At 38.7% G+C, this 25585-nt stretch overlaps 1 protein-coding gene across 9 annotated transcripts in view; it reads right to left on the bottom strand.

The window, feature by feature from the left end:
• kazna (kazrin, periplakin interacting protein a) overlaps positions 1-25585 on the bottom strand; it is a 174465-nt gene that overhangs the window by 41096 nt on the left and 107784 nt on the right. For all 9 annotated transcript variants that reach the window (XM_036136159.1, XM_036136158.1, XM_036136162.1 and 6 more), the window contains one exon: positions 3669-3860. In XM_036136159.1, coding sequence (XP_035992052.1) covers positions 3669-3860 — 192 coding nt within the window. The remainder of the gene's footprint in view (positions 1-3668; positions 3861-25585) is intronic.

Genomic DNA, 25585 nt, shown 5'->3' on the forward strand with positions numbered 1-25585 from the left:
TGCAAAAACTGGGTGGTTTCTCTAAACTTACTATCCAAATAGTAGTATCTTAGTGGAGATTCATGTAAATATATGAGCCTTTTTTTTTTTCACCAAATGTGAATGAGAGAAAATCCAAAACGCAACCAAACCAGTGTGCCAAATCCATGCTTTCAAAAGTATGTTGTATTATCAGTCCACTCCAGAAAAATAGCTGGTTCACATTAATGAGTCATGTTTTCACCAATCCTGATATTTCTTTCTGAGATGATAGTTGAAGTCCAGCAGTTCTGTGTGTTTTTTATTGGAGATGCAGAGGGCAAACAAGCAGGTTGGCCAAGCCCAGACAGTAGAGCATGTCTGCTCTGCCTCTGTCTACTTAGTAAATGGCTGCTCCTGAGGAAACAAAACAGAAGAGCTGCTTCTTCTCAGCACAAGAAACTCTGACTTCCGAGGATCTGCAGACGGATCAGAAAGCACATCCCATATTGTGCAGTCCAGATGCCGGGCTTCCAGCTGTTTTAAGCGGAACACAGCGTGGAGCTCTCAAGGAAAAAGAGAGGAGGTGGAATCTGCTTTTAAAGTAACAAAGGTTTGTATACTGATGTCACAGCGTTACAGAAGATGTGTTGCCCTCACCTGGAGTAATTCTTTTATAAACCGTTTCATTCACCAAAGGATTTCTGTTCTGGCCTGTATTTACATCCCACCACAAGCCTGCATATCAATCCATTGACCTAAATAACATTAACTGATGCTGTGGCCTCAAACTCCATTTTTGTAAGCAAATGTGTGAACAGACCAAGATCTTTTGCACATATAACAACTCACAATGGTTTTCTTCACATCCGAGGAAGCTGCACTGGACCAAAGAAGAGGCTTAGAGCAGTGTGAACCAGTCTCCTTATAAGCAGGTCAGGATCAATCTCAATAAGGAGGGCAGAGCAGCCAAGAGAAGATGCAGTGAGAACTTAAAATACAGCTTCTCATCTAGCAACCCTATTTCAGCCTGAATGATCTTGAAAAACATCACGAGCTGTAGGAGCCTGTCACCCCACGCTGTAATGACACCGCGACTGGCTGACAACCTCAACAGCTAACTAAGATAACTGTTTACATCTTGCTAATCGTTGGACAGCTCCTGATCCAACCATTAATTGTTTACACTGGTCCCAAATGCTAAGGTAACTTACACACGCCTTAGCTAGGGATGCTGCTGCACTACTTTGTATATTGCATATTGTATTATCTTACAATATGTAAATATTGTTTATACTATTTTGGTATGTTATGTTAATAGGCTGGATTTTTTTTTCCACTGTCAAATAGTTTTTCCTTTGTTCAATATTTACTCTGGTATTTAATCTTAGCCCTAAAGAAACACCAAGAGTAGAAGATATCTTCAGATTAGACCGGTTTGCTGTTTTTTCTTCTTCTATTTTTTTCTCATTGCTAATAATTGCATATTACTGCCCGTGTGTTTGCCACTGTCACACCTGACCAACTGGTCCCAATCTTCACTCAGATCTTCAACAAGTCTCTGGAGCTGTGTAAGTTTCCTCTACATTTCAAATGCTTCATCATTATCCCGGCCCCTACGAAACACATCGCCACAGGGTTAAATGACGGCAGACCTGTCACACTGATGTCTGTAGTAACGAAATCCTTTGAGCCTCCCCTCACCATCCTCAGCAATACGGTGTCTGCAATGGATCACTTCCAGTTTCCAGGAACCACCCTTTCCTGGGATTTGAGATAGTCCTCACACATAGTGACCGTTCAGAAGAAGACCCAGTAGAGACTGTGCTTCCTGTAGCAACTCGTAGAATTACACGAAGCTGCTGGTCATCTACTACAATGCCATTATTAGTCGGTGCTGTGTTCGTCCATCACTGTCTGGTTTTGATCATATACAAAACAGGAGCGGCTAAGACTCCATCGTACAATTAGGACTGCAGAGATGGCTAAACTTAAATCCATCCAAGTCTGGAAAAAGGCTGCCAACATCTCTGCAGACCCCATGGATCCTTCACACAAACTGTTTGGGCTTTAACCCCCAGGTCAGCAGTACAGACCACTGTTTACAAACACCAGCCACCACAGAGATGGTTTCTTCCCCCAGGTAGTCTCTCTGATGAACACAAGAGACACCTTACAGCGTGATTAGTCAGCTAAAATGCTGTGAAACTAAATAAGCCTCCCCTTTTTCTTTTCTTGGCATAAACAACAAACAAACAGCAAAGAAAAAAAAAATGTGTTGTTTATCTATGCATACCAAATGTCTGTATGCGGTGAGTGTTCCAACCGGAGTTCAAATTCCTTATTTTTGCACACAATCGTAGTGCAAAAATATATGTGAAGCTGTAAAGGGGAAGGAGAACAGAGTGAATAAAGAAGGAACATGTAAAACCACAGGTAAGCTCCCCCTCACTCACCCACCTCAAAATTATCTTTCCAGTTTAACACATGCTAATGGCCCATCATGCAGTTAATGGACTGCGTGAAGCATGTTGTTTAAGGACACTGCAGTCAACATCGTGGTGCTGGGAATACAGCTCCAGTTGCAAGCCTTATGCGGCAGAAGTGTCACAGCAAGAGTGGGAGTGGCAGGCAGCAAATCAAAGCCGGAGGGCTGAACGATTAAAGTGAAAACTGCTGCCACTTTAAATGAAACAGGTAGATGCATAAAGGTCTGAATGACTTATCAGATAAATAATGCATCGCATAGCTGATACAAGAAAGATTTGCTGTATGGTAAACGTGGTTTACTGCTGTGTTAATGGTTTAAAATTATTCTGAAGGATTTAAAAAAAAAATGCTCAAACAATAATCACACATTAGTTTCCGAACATATTCATACCCCTTTATTCTTTTCACAAGCTGTCATGTTGCAAGCACAAACTTAAATGTTCTTTATTGGGTTTTTATGCGGAACACCAACACAAAGTGGTGCATTATTGTTTAGTGGAAGGAAAATAGTGCAGTCACAAAAACATTTTATGTCTTGCTGCAAATTATCAAATGGATTTAGGTCTGTACTTTGATTGTGCCTTTCCAGCACATGGATATGCTTTGATCCAAACCATTTTGTTACAGCTTTGGCTCTTTGTATAGGGTCATACTCCTGCCCCAAGGAAAACATCTGTCACAATTCTGAACATTTTGCTGTCTCTAACAGGTTGCCTTCCAGATTTGCCTTGTTTGTAGCTCCATCCGTCCTACCATCAGCTCTCACCAGCTTTCCTGCACCCTGCCCCTGCTCAAGGAAACCACCATGATGCCAGTACAACATTTCACAGTTGTGACGATGAGTTCAAGGTGATGCGCCTTGTTAGTTTTCTGCCACACATTCTACTGCAGTTTGCATACAGTCCAAAGAGGGTGTATTACTGCAAAGTGGCTGAAAACAGACAACATTTTCAGATTTTTATTTGCCAAACATATTTTGCATGTATTTTTTCCTATTATGTACTACTTTGTGTCAGTGCATCACATAAAAGCCCAACAAAATACATTGAAGTTAGTGATTGTGATGGGAAAACAACATGGAAAATTCTAAATGGTCAGAATAGTTTTGTAAGGCACTCTGTCTTCAGGGTCTTTAGACTTCATTGTTCATATCCTTTGTTAAAATAAAGACTGTTCAGGTTTCAACACGCAGCTTGTCGTTTCCTAGTTTGACTACTTACCTTGTAGAGCCTCCTTGGCCCGATCAAGCTCCTCCTCCTTCTGGGCCAGTTGCACTCGGAGCTCCGTGGCAGAGAGGACATCGGCCGAGCAGCTTCCCTGGGTCCCCTCCAGGTCCTTGCTCAACATGTCCTTCATCTGCCGCAGCAGGTGCACCTCCTCCTGGAGCTGGGCCACCTCTTCACGCAGCAGAACTTAAACATAAAGAGAAGGGAAGAAAGCTTTCAGCGGACTGAATGACAACGCACTGACCTCCTTTCTTTAAAGCCAAAGTAAAAATCAAGTGGATGGAGAAGGGTTTTTCAGTAATCCAACCTTATTCAGGTGCACTCAAGGGCTTTTAAAGCGGTTCTTTATGAAATGCAAAATGACTTTCAGATCACTATAGGGGGTCACACGCTTCATTTGGATTGAGAGAAGTGCTGCCCTAACTCCCTTATCATAAATAATACTAATGACATAACTTCATTGATTCCAACAGATGAACAGAAATTAGTTGCTGCCGTCAAAGACATTTTTTCTTTTCATTTTTGACGCTGCCTGGTGAAAATACTCTGTGACGGGAATTGTAAGCGGCAGCATCCATTTAATATTCACTGAACGCTTTACATTGCTTCTCAATGCCTTCAAAAGGAAGAAAACAATAAAATGAAAACTGTAAATAGCTTGTTCCTACCTTCCAATATGAGTCACCCAAAACTTTAAGATGTTTTTTTTTTTTCTAACATAGGCATCTCATGTTTCTTAAACAAGTCATGGCAAAGTTTTCTCCCTCTCACCAACCTTTTATCTAAAAATGAATCTCTTTTTGTTCACTGCATGTGCTTGTAGAGATGGAGGCACACGGAGAGTGATTTATAAAAAAAAAAGATGAGTAGACTCATTCTGTTCGATTTCATGCATCCTCAGGGTGAAGGGGTAAGATGAGAGTGAGGGAAAAAACTGCTCAGCCCCATCTTACAAAGCACCATTATCTCCATTATCAAGTGTTTTGCATAACTTCTACTTTATTATAAATCCCTGCATCCCAGCTCCGGTATTTCTATCTGAACACTGTTTAGATGGATAGAATAGCTGAGAACAACAAACAAACCACAATAGAGACAATTAGGCCAATGTAAGACTATAATATGGACTATAAGTTTTTGTATTTTTATTTATTTATTTATTTATTTTTTTTGTTTGAAAGTAATGGTTTAAGCTACTGGGGGAAATAGAGAAGTTAAAATACAGGCAATATTTGAATTTACAGCAATTTTCTGCCAGTACAGAAGATTTTTTTTTTTTAACTGAGAATCAGAGTATGAATAATATAATGGAGTTGTAAAAATTTAACACATGTTGCAATATTTGATATCAAAACCAAATAATTTTATTTGATATCATTTAGTTTTTTCCCATATCGTACTAGAACTGGACAATGTTAGAACATTATACAATGAGATTGCCATATTATTGTTAAATACTGTAAAAACAGTATCAGCTGTGATAAAGCTGCATTGTCTTTACTCCTGTTGTTCTTGTGTGTGTTTTCAAGACCCTCTACGACCTTGACTGTCTTGAGCCCTTTTACCTGTATCTCTACAAAAGGTGGGACATTGAATAGAATTTTTTTATCCATTGATATGTGTACATGGACAATTCTGAATAGATGACAAATGTAAAAACTTGATTATCTTAATGTTAATTTGTGAGCAGATTCTGAGTAACAGTAAAGGTGGAACATGGAAGCACATAATTGTTTCACCGGGACAGTTTATGATGAAAATAAAGTTACAGGGCAATAGCTGAGCAAGAAATACAACAAGAACTATATGAACAAACCCACTTCCACAACTCCAGAGGTATGTGGCAGGAGATTAAGGCCCTGATTGACTACAACAACAGCACCACAACCACGATGCCTGGCAGCAACCTCCCAGATACACTGAACCAGTTCTTTTCTCTCTTCGATCATCACAGCAGGGAAAATGCCGCTCATGCTCCACCAGAGGAGGACAACCTGATACAACCGCAGCCACATCAAGTCAGAGACACCCTGCGCAGAGTCAATGTGAGGAAAGCACCTGGCCCAGATGACGTCACAGGACGGGTACTCAAGGCCTGCGCAGACCGGTTAGCAGAGGTATTAAAACCTCTCAACAGGCTGCGGAAGATGGGTACACTGTGGTCTTAAAGGTATGGATAATGCCATTAGCATTTATTAGACCGGTTTAAATTATGTTTAACTGGTAATAAGGGGTGCAAGGTGTGCCAAAAAAAATATCCACCACACCATTAAACAACCTTTACCAGACTGCTAATACAAGGCAGGGCTGGTCCATGCTTTCATGTTGCGTATGCTACAAAGCAACATGACATACTGAAATAAAGACTTTAACCGTCCAATTTTAATTGCTACCAACACTAATTGTGTTAACAGGTTTACCCCCATTATATGAATCATGAGATCAGATGGAAATCACAGCTACAATATCTTGAAAAGTTTGTTTCAAGATACATCCAAGCGTCCCTAGTATAATACCTCCACTAATTTACCGTCACCCGCTTGCTTTTAGAACTTTCACTCTCACATTATTGTAGGTTTTTCCAGCCCGTTTCTTTTCACCTCCTACACTACATACTTATCTATCAGCTCACCAGGTTGCCACCTTCAGAAGTTTGCTGTTGACTTTCTCATAGTCAGTCTTATCACAGATGAGGACGACTCAGAGTACAGACAGTGGATACTGGGCTTTTTAGACTGGTACCAGCAAAACCATCTCAGGTTCAATGCAGGGAAAACAAAGGAGCTGGTGGTGAACTTTTGCAGGCACAGATCCACCTAATTGATACCTGTTAACATCCAGGGAACTGATGTTGAGATACTGGAGTCTTATAAGTAGCTGAGTGTTCACCTTGACAATAAGCTAGACAGGAGTCCCAACATGGATGCTCTTTAAAAGAAGGCCCAGAATAGACTATACCTTCTAAGGAGACTGAGGTCTTTTGGAGTGCAGAGGGCGCTCCTGATGAGCTTCTTTGACCCTATGGTGGCATCAACATGTATTATCAGGGCCAACTACCTTTCCACTCTTCATCCTTTTCAATGCCTTCCTTGCTTCATGTTATTAATCTGTGCTTCTTCCTGTTCCACAATGGCCGCTTCTTTTGCTCTTTGTTCTCTCTCATTTTCATCGTTCATCAGCTCTTCAACATACTCCTTCCATCTTCCTATCACACTTGTTTGCATTTGTCAGTACATTTCCATCTCATTCAATAATCATACTAACATTCGGAACGTTCTTCCTATTTCTGTCTGCATGCATAAATCCTTCTCCCATTCCTCACTGTCTAACCTATTGTAGACGTCCCTGTATGTCCTTTGTTTGGTCTTAACTATTTCTACCTTCACTTTACACTGCATCTTGCTGTACTCCTGGTGACTCTCTTAAGTCTCATTATCAAGTGTAAATGTTTTCAAAATTGTTGTACTCTCTGGTTTTAATCTAATCTGGTTGCTACTAAGTGAGATCATTGCGGCATCAAATTGAACGATTAAACTACTACTTTCTTAAATCTAATGTTAGATTTGATTCTTAAAGAGTTAATAAAACATAATATAATTTTAATTAACTTATATTTTGATACCATCGATCAAAATAACATCTGCAAAGTTTTCTAAGTACATGTTTAATTCACTGGTGCAACAAAACGTTTCGTTTGTTTTGATTGTTTTACTCATTACGCAATATTGCTACTTATTCATTCTGTGCTCACGACCAAGATTGATCTCATGTTAGGACAGACTTTTAAAAACAAACCATGATAGAGAATATCCAGTATATTAAACAACTTAGACCATTTAGCACCTTATGGAGCACTCTATCTTCTTTTTTCCTGTCCTGAAAATAAACCTGTATGATAGATTTGCTGTCTGGAGAATAAGAACCCGCTTCTCTGGGCTTTTAGGTCCATTAATTTGACTACATTAAATGTGACTGAGGAGAAGTGCTGCTTGTTGAATGATAAAAATTAAACAAAAAGAGGTAATTAGTAGAAGGGTCGAAGAGAAAAACGCTTGTTAGTCGAGTGTCATTAGAAAGGTATAATTAATGAACATGATGAGCAACCCTATTAGCATAACCCTTATTGGACAACAGAAGAAGTGTCCCTTTCTGAATGAACTGGCTGCAAGCTCATTGGGTTTTAAAATCTAATAGAGACTCAAATTCTTTATTCATTACGTTTGCTGCTATTAATTTTTCAAAGGAAGCAGTAACAAAAATGACAAATAGGCTATAAGAACACTGGAAAACAGCTTAATGTCATAAAAAGCAAAAAGATGGATAGTGTACAATAAACAGCTTTCAGACATGAAATTGATATTCTCATATGGTTAAATCTTTGGGAAACAAGATTTATAGCAAGAAATACAAAACACTGATGCTTGTCTACTGTTTAATTTGAAGTTTCAATGTATAAATCTATTCTAGTTGAAACCAGATGTTCACATACTCTGTATAAACAGACACAGAGTCCAAGAGATCAGACTAAACATTTCCTGTTTTGTATCAGCAAGACTTATTCAAATCTTTCTATTTGCTTACTTTTCCTGTGAAAAATTTTCACAATTTTGATCAGAACTTATATCATTTTTTATCATTATTTCTAATAAAAATAAATCTAATATTTCTACATTCTGATTATGGAGTTTTCACTAAATCAATGATTACATGATTTTAAGTAGCTGAATTTAACTACTCTCCATCATACCTGTAAATAAATCATGATTGTTTTACGTACCAATGTTATACTACAAAAAAGTTGTCCAGGAGCCAGCTACAGCAAAATGAACCGTTCTGAAAGAAGCACTGAGAGAGGTTTCTTTAACACAACCAATTTAGTAAGACATTTTGGATCAGCACTCATCTGAATTTAACAAATTCACTCAGCTTGATTGGCCTAAGGCTTTTTCAAAGTAACAGAAATTGGATCAGGCTTCAAAAAGAAGAGATAACTTTGTGCAGGACAGTGTCAAGGGGAAGAAATTAATAATATGAGATTCAGAGAGTAATTTGGCTGACTTTTTCATCAAAGCTCCTAATGAGATATTTTTATTAGATGTTTAAGAGACTTTTCTTTTGCTTACTGACACAAAAATTATAAATTACATCACAAAAACAGATATTTTCTGACAAGGCTCCGATTTCAATATTTGTATGGTTGCATTTTTTTCCCCCTGATTTAATATCATAAATCAACTGGATCTAAAGCAGGGACACATTAGTCAGAGAGGTCCCGTTTTACAAGGTGGGACAAACAAGGCAAGCGTAGCAACACATCTACTTGGTAGTTTAAATGTCTTCCTGGTTTGTCCTGAAGACCAAAGATCCAATCACGAGCATCCAGATTTCACAACATTTCAAAGCAGCTGGATCTGCATTAATTTTTCTGGGTTCCAAATAGCAAACAGACTGAACATATATAGAGTTTTTCTAGTCATACTAATCACTCAAAGTGCCCACAGGCACATCGACATGTGAATGGAGAAAACTAACCCACGACTTTCAGATTGCAGGAACACTACTCTTCCCTCTTAGCTACAGACTCAAAAGTTGTCTGTTTGTGAGTTTGAACCTATTACTCTCAGCTGCTGGGAGCCACAAGCCAGTTGTATAAATATATTATACATTGTAACTTAATCTTTCTGGTTCTGTGTGTCGCCACTTTGAGTGAAATTCATTTTTGACTGACAATCAAACTTTATCCAGTTACTTGCAGAGAGTATTTAACATTCTTACCAAGTTTTAAATAGATTTTGCAGAGAAAATCACAGATGTTTCATGAAAAACAGAACATCTCGTATACCAGCTTACAATTATGTGGTCCTCAGTTGTGTCTGCCCTCTGCACTGCTTAAAGTCATGATTCATACTTGATATGATTTGACTTTATTCAGACAGCCCTCAAATGAAGTGAATCCACAGCCTTGAGGTTCTTACATTCTTATTCAGTGTCTTTCCTGATTATAAACAGCATGTGGTGACTCAGGACTGCCACAGTTCTGAGTAAAATGCAAGTATGCATTCCATAGTTGCAGCTTGGAGAATGTATGATCTTTATCACAGTCCTACTCAGTACTCCACTATACAAGACCACCTGTCTGAATAAGCAGCTTTAAGTAATAGTCAGTGAGTGATGTGGAAACACACTGTTGCATTATACAGCTCTTTGTCGGCAAAGACATACTAAGTTTAAACAACTTTTCAAAAGGATGAAAAGCAAAAGTTTTCTAGGAATTAAAAAAAATGTCTGAGTAGACACTAGATTGAAGAGAAGCATGCCCTATAACCATAACCCCGATTTACAGTAATTTGTATGGTGCTTTTCTAGTCACAGTGCCACAGTCACCTAATTGCACTAACTAAACAGATCAGTAACTTGTGCAGGGCACATCGTGTGACTAGAATAAAACCCGCAACCATCTGAATGCAAGACAACTACTCCACAACTACTCTACTCAGCAAGATCTTCTGGTTCTGGTCTACTCTACATGCCCAGAACCAGAACTAAACATGGAGACGCAGTATTTGGTTCCTATGCTCCACAAATCTGGAAAGGAAATTCCAGAAAACTGCAAAACACTGAGTTCCTTTAAATATAGACTGAAAACCCAGTCATGTTTAGTCAGGAAAGGAATTGCATACCAAGTTCTATCACTTCTCTGAGGTATGTTTCTTGTGCTTGTGCTGCAGAGCTGAATAGTAAAACTGTATCAAGGTGTAGAACTGCATGTGGTATGACAAGCTATTAGCGTTCACAAATGGTCAGATAATTATTTAGAAAATTAATAGAACGGTAGGCCAAGCCTTAGTTTCATTTTCAGTTTCAAGGATCTGGTATGCAGAGGTCAGTGAATTCTCAGAAGTGCAGGCACCATTATGTAGTTTGAGAATACATTGATCCAATGGTATGGGATTAAGATGTTATTAAAAAAAAAATGCTTCTACCTCATGTGTGCTATTTTGTCATTGAAACAAGCTAGTTGTAGATTCTTAAGGATTTGACCACCTTACCGACACTACCTACCACCTTCTAAACCTTTAATGCTGCATTAAAACAACACTTGTCACCAAACTTTTGTCAGAATCAGAGTGCAGGGTTAAATAAGTGACTAAAACCCGTGGCAGTGCTGGCTGACAGGTTTTAGTTTTGTAGTACAATGACCCTATACATCGATGAGGGGGAGCTATTCGTTTTTATAAAGACCCGACTATGTGTGTGCAAGGCCTGAGATTCTTATCAGATTACTGCAGACAAGAACACTACTTCTTAGGTTGGTTCTCAAACAAGCAGAAAACGTAACAACTCAAATGATCAATTCTAGAGGCTGAGATTTAAAATTTAGTAAAATGATCAATAATCAGATTACAAACAGGTAACAGCACAAATCAAACTATGCAAAGACAATGAGCAGAGATTTGTCAGATGAAAAGAGATGCAGCAGATAGATCCTTGCTTTGAAACCAGAGGAGCTCATGACCAATTATCATGTGATGGAAAATCTTGGCAATATTTGTTCTCTGTTCAAAGTCACATCATCAAGGATATGTATACTTGTTTTATCAAAACTTTAATGCACAGCTGGTGTTATTTGTGGGACCTTGAAATAAAAATAGAGTGTTTGGAAGGACTATTTATTAGAAAACTATTCAAATAAATTAGTATCATGCTGAAAAATATGATTTTTTTTTTGTTAAAATGTCATGCTGTCCATATATCTCTTAGAAAGTATGTACTCATGGCTTTATTGATCTGCGAGGTGCACACATTGGATGCAATTGTACAATAAAGGCTTTTGTGTGTGTGCATTTGTTATGTGTGATGCTGTTTGGACAATAGAAAACACATTATCAGTGTTGTCAAAAAGATACTATTCAGCCGTGTATCTTTAGCAATAACAACATTTTCAACAAACACTGCAGATAAATGAAGTAGGAATTTCGAAAGCAAGATTTCCGAAGTGAAAAGCAATGTTAATTCTGCTTATTGGATTGATCATAGGAGGCACAAAATCTCACTGATGAACAGGTTTTGAAAAATCGTCAAAAACAGAGTGCAATTTATTTGCCAGGGATGTGTACACATACAAGGACTTTGATTCTGGATTGTACAATGCACACAATTACTTATCGAAAATACAATAACAAGATAATGCAGTAATAAAAATCAAACACAGTCTGGAGCATAGAGGACACACCTGAACACACTATTGACAAGCGGACCGACTGAGACAATATTGCAAAGGTGCTTTGAGCAGAGTGCACCATGATGATATGAAATAGAGTCTAAAACACTGAACTTGGATTTAAGTTGCAAGGAGTTTGACTCAGATGGCCCCAAAGTGAAGATAGATGAAGTCAGGGGCGTAACCATCATCTCAGAAGAGAGGGGACACATTTTTCACAGGCCTATTGAGTGATTTATCATCCTCTTGCACCTCTCCTTAGCGGTGCAAGAACCACATAATCACTACCAGCGACAGTACAGCACCAGGGGATGGGCTTCAGCTCTTTATATTATCATCTTTAAAATCTGAAGTATTGGCTGCCAAACTCTGGTTGAGTTGACACAATGACCCTTGGACATCTACAGGCTAAGCAGTTAGATCACTAAGAGGCAAATGACAACACTGAACATGAAATGTCTCCTCCCCGACTCTGCTCTTTCTATTGTGGCAAAAAAGATTTGTTTCTAATTTGTGGAAAGCCATTTTGAGCAAAGGTGCTGCACAGAAATGAAAGACGATTGGGTTTATTCATCACATGAACTAACTAGCATGGAATGTAACATAGGTAACAACATTAGTCTTCTTGTGAACTAGATTAAGATGATACATTGGCCTGTATTAACTAGCAATAATTTAGCTAACATCTGCATGCAACAGCATAACTCAGCTTACATGGTTTGTTTGGGGGAAAAAAGACCGCAACGTTTTTTGGCTTTTGCTGAACGTGATTCAGACGCTGCTGCACGTCTCCAGTCGGGAATCGGAATCCACCGGACGCTTATGCTGTGTTTAAAGACAGCTCAGGAAAGACACATTAATACTTAATAATAACAGATTAAATGGTTGTAATAAAAAAGAAAGTGTGGCGGACAGAGGGCACCGTCACACATGCAGGAAGTGTGTGTGTGTGTGTGTGTGTGTGTGTGTGTGTGTGTGTGGAGGGAGGGAGGGGGGGAGACAAGTCCCACACATACCCAACTTGTGCTATGCCCATGGATGATGTTGCGTATACCAAAGATGAAGCACACAATGATGACAATTATCTTTTCAGAAGTTGAACTAATACAAATCTTTGTACATTCATGTTTTAATTTGTTCATCTGATTAGTGTCTCTCAATGTTCACCCTATGTAATATGAGTAAATGCTATATTCTGCTTGCATCTCCTTTAATAGTTATGTGGCTTCCAGTGCAGTGGCACTGCATGGACTCTGAAGTCCCACTGGCTGCTTAAGCTTACCTAAACTATTTCTCCCCTTTCTGACTGCCAACAAAATAAATTTTCTTCTTGCTTCTTCTCTCTAGTATTGACTGGAATGATTTGCCGTGGTATAGGCTGTGCTGCAGGTACATGCAGAGCAGTGCTTACTGGTAGGAATTGGCTCAATATAAGCCTGTCCACCTGCTGTTCATTTTTGATACGAGTGGCAGTTTATGCAGTTGGTCTGCAGGAAACATTGTTACGACCTGAAAATCACCGTAATGGAAACTGTCAACCGGACTGTACAGTTTTTTTTATGTTAATTTCTAAATATTTGGTAAAGATCTGATCCTCATCTAAAACAGATGCCATGTGCTTTATGGTGGCCATTTTGTTCTGAAATACACGCTTTCACATATGCTTCAAAAATGTTGCTGCAGTCACACAGAATAAGGATTAAATTTTAAGGGAAGAATTTCCTTAAAAAAAACATGCAAACAAAGAAGAAATCAAGAGGAAAATTACATGAATGTACTTTGTTCAACTGCTTTGTATTCTGCCACTAGAAGTATGTTTCTGTGTGGAAGCGTTTTAGCATGTACATTTGATACTGAAAAAAATAAGGAATTAAAACGAAACAGCAAAAGGTTGACCAGGGCATGTTCTATAGAAGACAAACTATGACAGATGGGAGTTTTATTGATTATTACAGAGAGGTCTCTCTAGCTGCTTAAAAACACACACACACAAACACACACACAAAATATTAAAACTGAAACAGATTTGCTGAGTCTGTTTTTTTTAGGTACAGGTTGACCTAGGCAATAATCTCTAGGTTGAACCCATATGAAGCTGAACCACTGGGTAAGAAGTCTTGAGATTTATTAAACACCTTTTAGACGGTACTATCTTGTTGACTATTGGGTTGTTCGACCTCTCACTACTGATTAGAAGCCAACTTTAACTGGACGCTATAGAGTTCCCTACATGTGTTCCCTGTCACCTCCAGACATACAAAATAGTGGTATAGTTTAAAGTAAAATCCTGAAACGCATTAATTCTTTTAAGTATGTACCTCTTTAGTCCTTGACATTTCTTATGATGAAGACTGAGAGGGATTAAACCAAAGCTAATGAGGAATACATATATAAAATGACCATGAATAATGTACATTCAACGATTCCTCTCCAAGCCTGCTCTCATTCTTTTCCAATCCCCTAAACAGACTGCAGTTAATAAGATTCACTGGAACAGTAAATAAAACCTACTTCCTCGGCCACAGATCTAAATGGCTGCTTAAGTGTGGGCATTTGCATAATAGCAGCCATAAATCAGCTGACATGCAATTGGAAGCAGTGAATTATGAATCCGATCAGTGTCGTTTCCTATTTGTATGATTTAAGCAAAATGGCTAAAACTGTCCTTCTAAATAATCCCGCAGCTGTTATGTGACAATTTTGGGATAGAGGGAAATTGTTGGAAAATTACTCAAAACATATCAGCACTTCTCCAGGGAGCCAAAACTCATACGTCTCTGTTCATGAAGGGAAGTAATGGTGCAATAAAAGAGATTAACCAGCTCATACAAAAAATACAAAGTCCATCGTTTTCCCTTACCATACAAAATTTAAATTAGAATGATTTCCAGGGAAATACTAAACTTCTTTGTGGTGCCTATTTTTGTATTTTTTTTAGGTTCCTACAGTGTATCAATATGGGGTCCTTTCGTGATCCATCTCTGTCTTATTGTCACCCTGTCCCCCACAAATTCTACTCTAATGCCGCTGTTCGATCCTGAGGTTCCTCCTCTCCCACATGTAAGAAAAGCAGCAGGACTTGGAAACGAAAGTTGCAAAAAGGTCCAGCAATCTGTCAGAGATTTCATTGGCCATGAGGCAGCTGAAATTGGACTTGGCTGCAGCGGCAGTGGATGCGGAAAATTGATGGAGAACGACAGTAAGTGTCTAGAGGGGGGTCATTTTTAGATTGCTTTTCCATCCTTTGCAAGAATGGGAGGGAAAGACAGAATGGAGTTCTTTTTTTACCTGCTATACTGGTGACAAAACCAATTAATGGCCTTATTGTTTCCACAGAATTATGCAGCCAGCTTGTAGAGGGGGGACACACGTCTACAGACCTGTCAGCAGCAATGTCAATATAGCTGCTGTAACCACAAGTATTAGTCGAGTCTGGCTGGAAATGATATCCGCAGACTACTTATCAATGAATGGACATCAGAACAGACAAGCTTTTTGAAAGAAATAGTTTTGTCTGATATGTAGATAATTTTGAGTTTTATGCTGTAGTACAAACCATGTTGGACAATTAAAACAGCAATAAAATCTGGCACCTTGCAAGCAGTCATATCCCTTAAACCTTGTCATATTTGAAAATAATGAACAACGTTCATTATTTTGTTGTGATTTTATGTGATAGACCAAAATAAATAAATAAGTCAGAATTGTAAAGGATGCAACGTTCATTATTTTGTTGTGATTTTATGTGATAGACCAAAATAAATAAATAAGTCAGAATTGTAAAGGATGCATGCCTTCTATTTTTTTTTAAATAAAACAGTGAAAACAGTCTAAAATGCAATAAAATCATGCACAGCCAACTGCCTACGGTATTATACCAATAATAAATTCTCAAATTATCAGTAGTTTAAGGTAAAATCCAATTGTTTTGTAAAGGCATCTAATGTTTGCATATGCAAAATCGAAGTTTTTAGCCCTTAAATACATTTTGTTGTGTACTTGGAGTCTCTAGGAGTGCAGAAAATGGGAATTTCATCTGTCCAGGAGCTGTAGAGATATCTTTATTTTCTTTTTGGGTCATATTTTTCAAACTGTTACATTTTTTTTTGTTTTGTATTACATATTTTTGAACAATTATGTCACAGTATTTGCTGCAGAACTGCTGAACATAGTCATGGACTTCCAGCTTACCAGTCTTAAGTTAATTTATTTACAAGCGGAAGGATGTCAAAGCCATAAGTGGAAAAGGCAAAAGTTTGGTTGTTCTTACACCATCGACTAGCATACCACAAAAATGGCCGAATGGGGTTAAGAGCATAGATTTTATATATGTAGATGCCTCATTTCGTGCTGGAGCACATCCGGCATTGCCACCATATTTGATGGGTCTCTCCTACTAAAGGCTGGCAAAAGAGCCAATGGGAGTAAATGACGAGGGAACAGCTTTGCCCTTATTTGCCGGTTAATGCAGCTTACAGTTGCATTAACCGGCAAAGACTACTGGAAGTAGATCACTAAGTGATGATCATCATTTTGATTGGTTCGGAAGATGAGTTTTTACATGGTGAGAAGAACATTGCAGAAACCCGACCGATGGACCATTATTTCATACGTTATATTTTACTATTTTTTTTTATCTCTGCATTTCATAAACTACATTACCAACTTAAGTACCCCGGAGTTACAGAATTACAAACATGCTAGAAGCTGTGCAAAACAATTCTTTTTCAAGGGTCTTAAGCTCCAGCTCCAGTGGCAAGCAGGGTAGTGTAAGACATTGGAAATTTTAAAAAACACTTTCCCAGGCCATTTAAAAAAAACTGTGTATGCATGTGTGCATACCACAGCATTCAAAATATGAAAAAATAATTGCCTTTTGTGTAGGTAAAGCTCGGGTGTGCGAGAGAGTGAAATCCATTTAAATTAACAAAGCATTTTTTAATTAATACAAATTTTATTCATTTATACATTTATTATTAGGTGATAACGCATGTCTCTTTGTCTAAGAGCCTAAAACAAAGTATTTAAGCATAAAAGCACATATTTATTTAAATATTTAAGAACATGGCTTACCATATGGTTAATTTTGTTAACTAGCATAAAACGAAGTATTTTAGTAAAATCACATATTTATACACCAATATGCCATATGTCTGTCTTTGTTAAATGCGTACTATGCAACATTTTTCAGTTATTTAATGTGTTCCATACCGTTTTGGATGATTAAATGAGTCATTTCAGGTGGAACAAAGGTTTTCTCGGCCGGGGGAAATACCGTACTTGAGCCCTCGGCCCGCACCCACAGGCTCAGAAGTCTCGTGCAAGACCGCGAGAGTCGGTTTTGCTTTACGGCGAGAACTCCATGTGTTTTTGCCCTGCCATTCATTATATGCATGCGCGAAAGCAACAACAAAGAACCGCGTGTTAACGTCAAATAAACAGCATATCGATTTTTTATTTTTTACTATTATTATTATTATTTTTTTATTATTATTTATTTTATTTTTTTTTGGAATGTTGGCGAGGCGGTAGCGGTAGTTTGGCGAGGCGGCCGCCTCGCCAAGATAGCGCTGCGGGAAACCCTGATGTTCATACTTTCACTGTGTTAGTCATTGTTTGTACTGCCGTTTTTTCGACTTTTCGTAGAGTTCGCCTGTCTGCTAAGCTCAAAAAACCCGCACCTGGCTTGACGGAGAAACCAGAACAGTTGAGCATCTTTACGACAGTGCACTTTTACTTTCGCCCTCTGGGGGGAGCCTCGCTGGAAAATCAACCACGGTTGCATAGTATACCTTTAAATAGCATAAAACAACATATTTCAGCATGAAAACATGCTTCTTCATGTATGACAGCATCCTATATCATAACCATATCTCTGTCGTTAGTAACAAACCAAACTGTGTGAAAATCGGGTAAAACCTCAGGGAGTAATGATTTATATTAGTTGGGCAACACCTTCCTCAGTACAAATAAATTAACTGGGGGTGCGTAAGAGACTCATCCAAGATGGCGGCCATGCTGAAACATCAGCTCCAATAGGCAGCGCCAGTCCATGGAGCATCTACGTATATAATGTCTAAGTTCAACACTTCGACCTGCAATGAGGCAGGATGTGAAGTGCCTCCTTTAGATTTAAAGAGACAGCACCAAAACAAGTTACTCTCAGACACACCTCAGAACAGGGGTAAAAAGGGGGGACGTGGGGGTAAATTAATAAGGAATTCAGACCAAAGCATTGCAGTTCCACTTTATATAGACCACAATTAAATGATTTCAATGTGAAAAGGAAAAACTAAAAACCATGATATGTCCATGGTCAGGAACAAACATAATGATGAACACAAAGGAACAACACAGCTTTGAACTGCTCTTGGAAGACTGTTCAATCTATCACCAATATAAATAGCACAACTGCACACTTACAAAGACATGACTGTTCACCTAAACTGGCAAGAAAAATAACAATCAGAGAAAGCACAAAATAACTCTGGAGAAGCTCCAAATATGTGCAGCTCGTGAGAAAATCCGAAAGCAAGAAGAAAAAGAAAGCAAAGAAGGAAGCAGGTGTTGGTAGAAAACTAAAGTAACTGCACTTTATCAATAGCCACATAAACAAACACATCAAACATATAGAAGAAGGAACTCTGGAAAGATGGGACCAGAACTAAACTTGCCTACATGCAAAATGCTGTGTCCACCCAAACACGCCATCTTAACATGGTGGTGCCAGCAGCATTGTGTTGTAGGGGACATGAAAGCTGTCAATATTGATCAAAAGCTAAACACAGTACAGTTCTTGAGGCAAACCAGCGGAGCTGAGTCAAAATCCTAAAAAAGTATATCAAAGATTGTGGCTGTAACATGACAAAAAAGTTAAAGGGGTTTGAATACTTAAGCAAGGAAATGTAAATTATTTCCAGAAATATGTCCTAAACTATGTCTAAGTTGTTACACCTAAAAGTTGCATATGCCTTAAACATATTGCAGCCTCAATGCTGCAAGCATTGTACCAAAGTGAGTGAAAAAGTACAACCCAATTCAGGAATGTGAGGAATAAGAAAAGGGGATGTAGGAGCAGCTGGGGTCAAGAATGCAAGCAGCAAGTGCTTTCATGATGGGAGGCAACAACACACATCCTCTTATTTGTTTTGGACTTGGCAACTGAGCCCCATCCCTGCTGAAATAGCTGTTTTCAAAAGCATTGTGTGAAATCTATTCAGAGACATCCTGCGTGCCACACTGGGTTAATAGCTTAACCTCTCCACTAACCCTTTGAGTGGACATGGAATAAACGGTTATCGATTTTGAAATACACGTGATTTGATTGGGACTAAAGAAGCCAAGTAGGAATAGTGATCAGAACGTTTATAGAATCCTATAAAGCCAAGTCTACCTGCTGTCAAAAGGCCAATTTAATCCATGCTTTATAAAACAAAGTAAATATTATAATGATTTTTTATGAGGCTGAAACATAAGCATATACACACACACACACACACACATATACATATATATATATATATATATATATATATATATATATACATACATATATATATATATATATATATATATATATATATATATATATATATATATATATATATATATATATATATATATATGAGTATATATATATACTCTTTCACTCCAACTTACCATGTACTCACTCTTTAAAATTTGTAAATGTATGGTTGGATATTGATTAATCATTTATTTTTTAAGTTTCTAAGGTTTCTATATATTGTGACAGAAAGATCAATCTGTGTCAATGAAATCAGCTAGAGCAATGAAATCCAAGAGGAAGAAAATATAAATGTAGTCTATGTGTAGATATCTGAGAGCACTGGTCTTTGTAAAAATACAAAACACAAAAACATTTTATGGAGAATATCTTCCGGTGGTGAGACAAAGGTGACCTGTATAATTTTTACATGTTTCTGAACTAATCCTGCAACATCATTCAGAGTAAAACAGGCAAAGGTATATCAAATACTCGTTCATATCTAATGAGTCATTCATAATAAAAACTAAGTCTCACTCCTGCGTTACACAAACTATTTTTTTTAAGCCATTGATAGCAAATTCATCAGTGGCAGATGACAGATGTAACGCCTAAGCTCTGACTGATGAAGGCATTCTGCAGCCTCTGCTTGGTCTGGCAGTACATTGCTTTGGATTAGTCGGTCAATCCTCATGAGCACAACAATCTCAGTTCATTGCCTGAGGAGATGACGAGGTCATGGTTGATGAACAGGGAGGAAAAAAAAAAGAAAAATAGATAAATAATATCTTACTTTTGGGCACTCCATCATAGAATTCAGAGCAATATTATGCATTAATGGAGAATGCGATGATGACGGATAGGTATTCAGGATAACACAAAAGCAGGGATGGAGTGTGATTTATTGATAGAAGCAACAGTAATGAGGGCAGGCCTCAAGTCTCTGTGGTGTTTACCCTCATATAAACTCTTGATTGCTCTCAAGTATAGGGCATACAAAAATTAAAGTGTGAAAACATGAGACATGTGAAGTTGGTTACGCAAACAAAACAAGAGATATACTAAAAATATTGTCCGGTGATTGACTATAGCAAGACATATTCCTTTGTCATGGCAGTGGTGGCAGCGAGCTGCAGTACTGTGGTGGAGGTGGCTCCTAGCTACATAAGTGCAGCCGCAGCACGCTCCCTGCTATGCCGTGGTCTATGTGCCTATTTATTTTGGTCCCACTGTGTTGAATCGAGCCGCCAGGTTAAATCCTTTGGTCAGCTTGACCTCACCTGTCCGATATCCTGGAACACAAACACGTCCATAAAACCATTTTAAGGGATTTGTAATGGAGTGTTGTTGCACCGAGAAAGGAGGTGTAGATGGGGGGGGGGGGGGGGGGGGCTATGTTTGACCGGTTTTCCAAATATGGTTGTAGCCAATCACAGTGAAGTCAACTAGGCAGACCCGCATGTCTTTAACATACTCAACCTGTTTACTTGGAAGGGATATTTGGCCTGACAAAACAATGGGTTGACATTTCTTAGGAATTTTTTTGGAGAATTAACATATGTAGCAATATCAACTACATAAAATGGTTTATACAGTAATGTCATGGCACCTTTAAAGAGAAACCAGAACAATCTGGAGGTGGCTGAAGCAGGACACAATTTTTCTGAAATACCATATTTTTCGGACAACAAGGCACGCCGCGATTATAAGGCACACTAAATATTCTTCCCAAGTGTGTAATATCACTCCGCCCCTTCACGTACACAGTTCTCACCTGAGAGAGAGAGCTATCCGTCTTGCCGGGATGACAGAGTAGTTGGACTACACTGCCCTGTTTCTAAAATAAGGCCAAAAATAAACATAACTTTTTTTATTGAATTACCTTACTAGGTTTATTGTGCTAGCGTGTACTCCAGGTGCAGGCTGCCTAAAGGCTCCCACATACTTTGGGCATACTGTGCGCATACTGTGAGCTATGCTGACTCTTCACGGATGTTTTACCCTTCAGAGTCGAGCATATTATTGCCTACATTTCTTCTGCCAAATTCCTACAAGTCCCACCCTTTCTGCCAGGGAGACGAAGCGGCGGAACGGATGGTAAAATGTGCGATTAGCTGGCTGCGCACCTAGAGCCGTTTGTTTTCCAGCAGGTTCCCACCTGTCAGTGAGAACAGAGAGGAACTGTGAATATCCTGAGCCGCTTTGTTGCTAACCAAAGTCGTACTTAAATATTTTAACAGATTTTGTGAGCGCATTGTACCACATAAAATCGGTCAGTAAGCACAACGCTAATCATATATAAGACACACTGGATTATAAGGCGCACCATGACTTTTGGAGAAAAATTAAGTATTTTAAGACCTTATAGTCCAAAAAATATGATCATGGCATCCAAGCAATAATTCTAATTTTAAATTATTTACAATAATAGTGAGATCCAAAAATATATTTTTAATTTACAAAGGAAGAAAATAAACCATAAATAATAGATTATCCTTAAAGCTACATTTCATGCTAATAATCTTTGGCCCGACCAAACCACAGTCACATTTAATGGTTGCCTTTAACCAAGTAAAATTTGAATTCAGAGACATTTAAATAGCAGTGTCACTCCCTGCTTGATCTCTTCCCTTCTGGCCAGTCAGTGTTGATCAAGCACTCCGTGTCTTAACGTTACAGAATCTGACATCCACATGCTGGCAAGCCTATTTCATGCTTCAGCTCCTTGGAGTAATGGGGGCTGAACTTGTGCAGGAGTACAGCTTAGAACAAAGCTGAGCAGTGGGCAAAAAAACCCCAACAAAAACAAAAAAATTTATCAAAGAGAAAAATAGCCATGAGTCGTTGCCGCATTCCAGCACAATCTGTGTCCATTCGATTTAAATAATTACCTATTATTAACTAAAAGCTGTTCCGAATTTTTAGAACAGTTTAAAAACAAACTCACAGAGTTACATATAATCACCTAAAGACATGAGGTTACACACTACAAATGAAAAGAAGACAACCAGATTTGCATTTTCTTGAATTCAAAAAGTCCCATCTGACTTTAGCATTTTGATCAAGAGATACAGCATTTAATCGGTCTCCATCTTTGCGTCTTTTTCGCAGAGTTGCATAAGGAGCCCTCTGTTTTTCACAGGCTGTACTTCCATCAAACTGACAGCAATCCATCAGAACAATGTGTTCGCTTTACAGGCTTTCTGCTATCTCTGAAGTGAAAACTGCAAACAACGAGATTACTGTCTTTCTGAGGGTGCAGATGGACAGATATACAGGATAGCTTTCAGGATTTCTCCGTCACGGAGATTAACGAGAGAGTTTTCCATGAAACTGGAGGAGACACAGCCGGGGTCATTAAGGACAGAGGTATGGATAGGAAACGAGATAGCTTGAAGCATGTCTCCTAAATCATAGGGAGACTGTCTGTGAAAAATGTAAATTCATTTAAATATTTCAAAAACTAATAAAATGTTGCAACTGGGAAATTATAGTGTTCCAGCAAACACAACATGAACATAAACAGATTTTAATTTGTGAAAATTAAACAAAAACTGTGTTTTCTCAGTTTCTCAGCTGTATTGTTTTGTGATCCGTGTGTAGTGCTACAGATCGTGCAGTTATTTCATGCAGCAACCATTCTTCTCATACGCTCAGAGAAATAACAATTATGTAGGAACAAAAGTAAAGATGTTAAACATGTAAAAGTCAATTTAAAATGTTTTTTTCTGTTTCACTCTTCCTGCTGTTTGGAACTGAGGTGATTTCTACTCAGTAGTTCAAGCGTTTTAGAGCAAACTGGCTGGATTAAGCTGTTGAAATACTTAAATCATCTGCTGCTCCAAATTTGCAAAAATCATTTTGTTAGTCACAATGAGAGATGGAGTTTTGACACGTCCCAGGTGTACCATGCCTCGTGGCCATTGGCCAATGACCGCTGGCGATAGGTACCAGCAAGTACCAGGAGCAACTGCTCCTTCACCCCACCCCCACGACCCTGTGTGGATAACTGGGTAAAGAAGATGGATGGATGGATGGATGGATGGATGGATGGATGGATGGATGGATGGATGGATGGATGGATGGATGGATGGATGGATGGATGGATGGATGGATGGATGGATATTTTTCTTTTGGTTTAATTCTGCTTTTAGGACAAGCCAAGATTGAATTCAGCATGCTCCCTATAATCAGGCTATGATCAAAGAAGATGTTATAGTATGTGCAGACCTTGTGTGTGATCCGGTTACCAGATAATGAAGCTGTTTGTGATCAAATAAACAAGGAAAGACGAAATAATAATCTGTCAATGTGAAAGTGTTTGAGACAGCCAGTCAGATGGATGGATGGATTAGCCCAGACATGTAGATATTTGGTGTTTGGGTAAATTCCTATACAGAGCAGGATTCAGGAATATAAAAGCCTTTTTAAGGGCAGGTGATCCATTAAGCAATTTGCAACATAGATGGTTATTCATCTCATCAAGGTATTGGATCGGGTCTGATAAACAGACATATGTGTAGTAAAAACAATATGTATGTTAAGGTTTATATAGCAAAGAAATGACCTATTTTTGGAAAAGGCAAGGATGTTCTTATTAATAGCCTGGGCTAGCAATGAAAGGACAGGAAGCAGGTTACTATTGATATTTCATCGTATGCAGACAGCATGCTTACTTGTCACTGTAGCAACATCCGGCAGACTTGTAACCACTCAAATGCATTTGGCACCATGTTCCTTTTGCTAAAAATAAAAACTTGTTATTTTGATGTGTCGTGCCAGGATGACAGCAATGATGCGGTAGAAAAATCTGAATACGGAGGCGTCAAAACAATGCTGGTTCCCTTTTGAGTTTCCGGGTCTGAGATGCGTTGCATCATGCTTGTGGAGATACATTTGTTCAGTTTTCGAAATGAGCAGAGTTTTATTTATTTATTTATTTGCTGACAGCTTCTTTGAAGTAAACAACAAGACTGAAAATATAGCCACTGCAAAAGTGAGGTACCTTTTTGAGCAACTTTCTGCTATTGTATCATTTATTTTAGTAAATCTGAGGACCTATGGAGGTATACACTTAGTGTAATATCAGCAGCTAATTTCAAATAGTGAAAAAGTAAGCAGCAACATTTATCTTTGCTTTTTTCTTCAGGGTAAAATGTGATTATGCACAGCGGTCTTCAAAAAGGGAGATGGTTGAAGGGAATAAAGGCTCAAATCAGCCCATCCCCCGTTAAAATACAAAATTACTTCTCACACTCTAAAAGTGGCCCGGCTCACCATTATACTTGCTCAACCATTATCCCTGACTTGATTTTTTTTTACAGCCAGCTGATTCCCTCTAATGTGCCTCAAATTGTCACCTGCGTGTCACAAGAAGAGAAACTAGTAGCACCTGAGGGAGCGGCTCACTGCATTCACCCGAAGCGCAGCCAGTGAAGGATAGCAATTACAGGACCAGAATCAGCTGCGCTCACAATTACGCTGTCAAAGCGAGCTGACACAGCCAGGCATTTTGCTGTAGCTGCACGCATAAATCAGAGCAGATGTCAGAATAACATGTTGTCATTTCACTTTTTAGAAACGGCTCTGACAATATGCACAATGCAGGAGTCTCATCAATCAGGGAGCAAGCGCACAGTGGGAGTTTGTAACAAACTGCTGGTTGTTATCTGGTTTCTACTGGTGTTTTTTAGTATTCATTTTACGGAAATACGCTACGAGCGGGGCGTAGTGGCTCAGTTGGTAGCACACTCCTGGGTTCAGATCCCGGCCCGGGGACTATCTGCATGGATGTCCTCCCTGTGCATGTGTGGGTTCTCACTGAGCACTGTGGCATACTCCCACAGTCCAAAAACTGCTGGAGATACACCACCCCAACAACGGCACCAAAAAAGGCCCTAGGTTGTGATGTAAGTGACATCAAATTATACAGCCCGGTTTTACTAAAACAAACAAAATAATAATAAAGTGTCTTAAGATGCTGGAGCTGCCAAACGTTGCCATGACAAAACTCTGAAATCTACAAATATGCTACATTTAAATTTATTTACCCTGGTTTTTACAGGTTTGCTTCACAGAAAATGTTAATCTTTGGAGCTAAACTGGCTTTGACACTCTGTCAGTTTATCTCAGGTACATCTCTGACTGACAACCGGCAGGCGATCGACAGGGAGGGAAAACCAAGCC

This window comes from Fundulus heteroclitus, chromosome 1, assembly GCF_011125445.2.
Source record: "Fundulus heteroclitus isolate FHET01 chromosome 1, MU-UCD_Fhet_4.1, whole genome shotgun sequence".
Taxonomy (NCBI): domain Eukaryota; kingdom Metazoa; phylum Chordata; class Actinopteri; order Cyprinodontiformes; family Fundulidae; genus Fundulus; species Fundulus heteroclitus.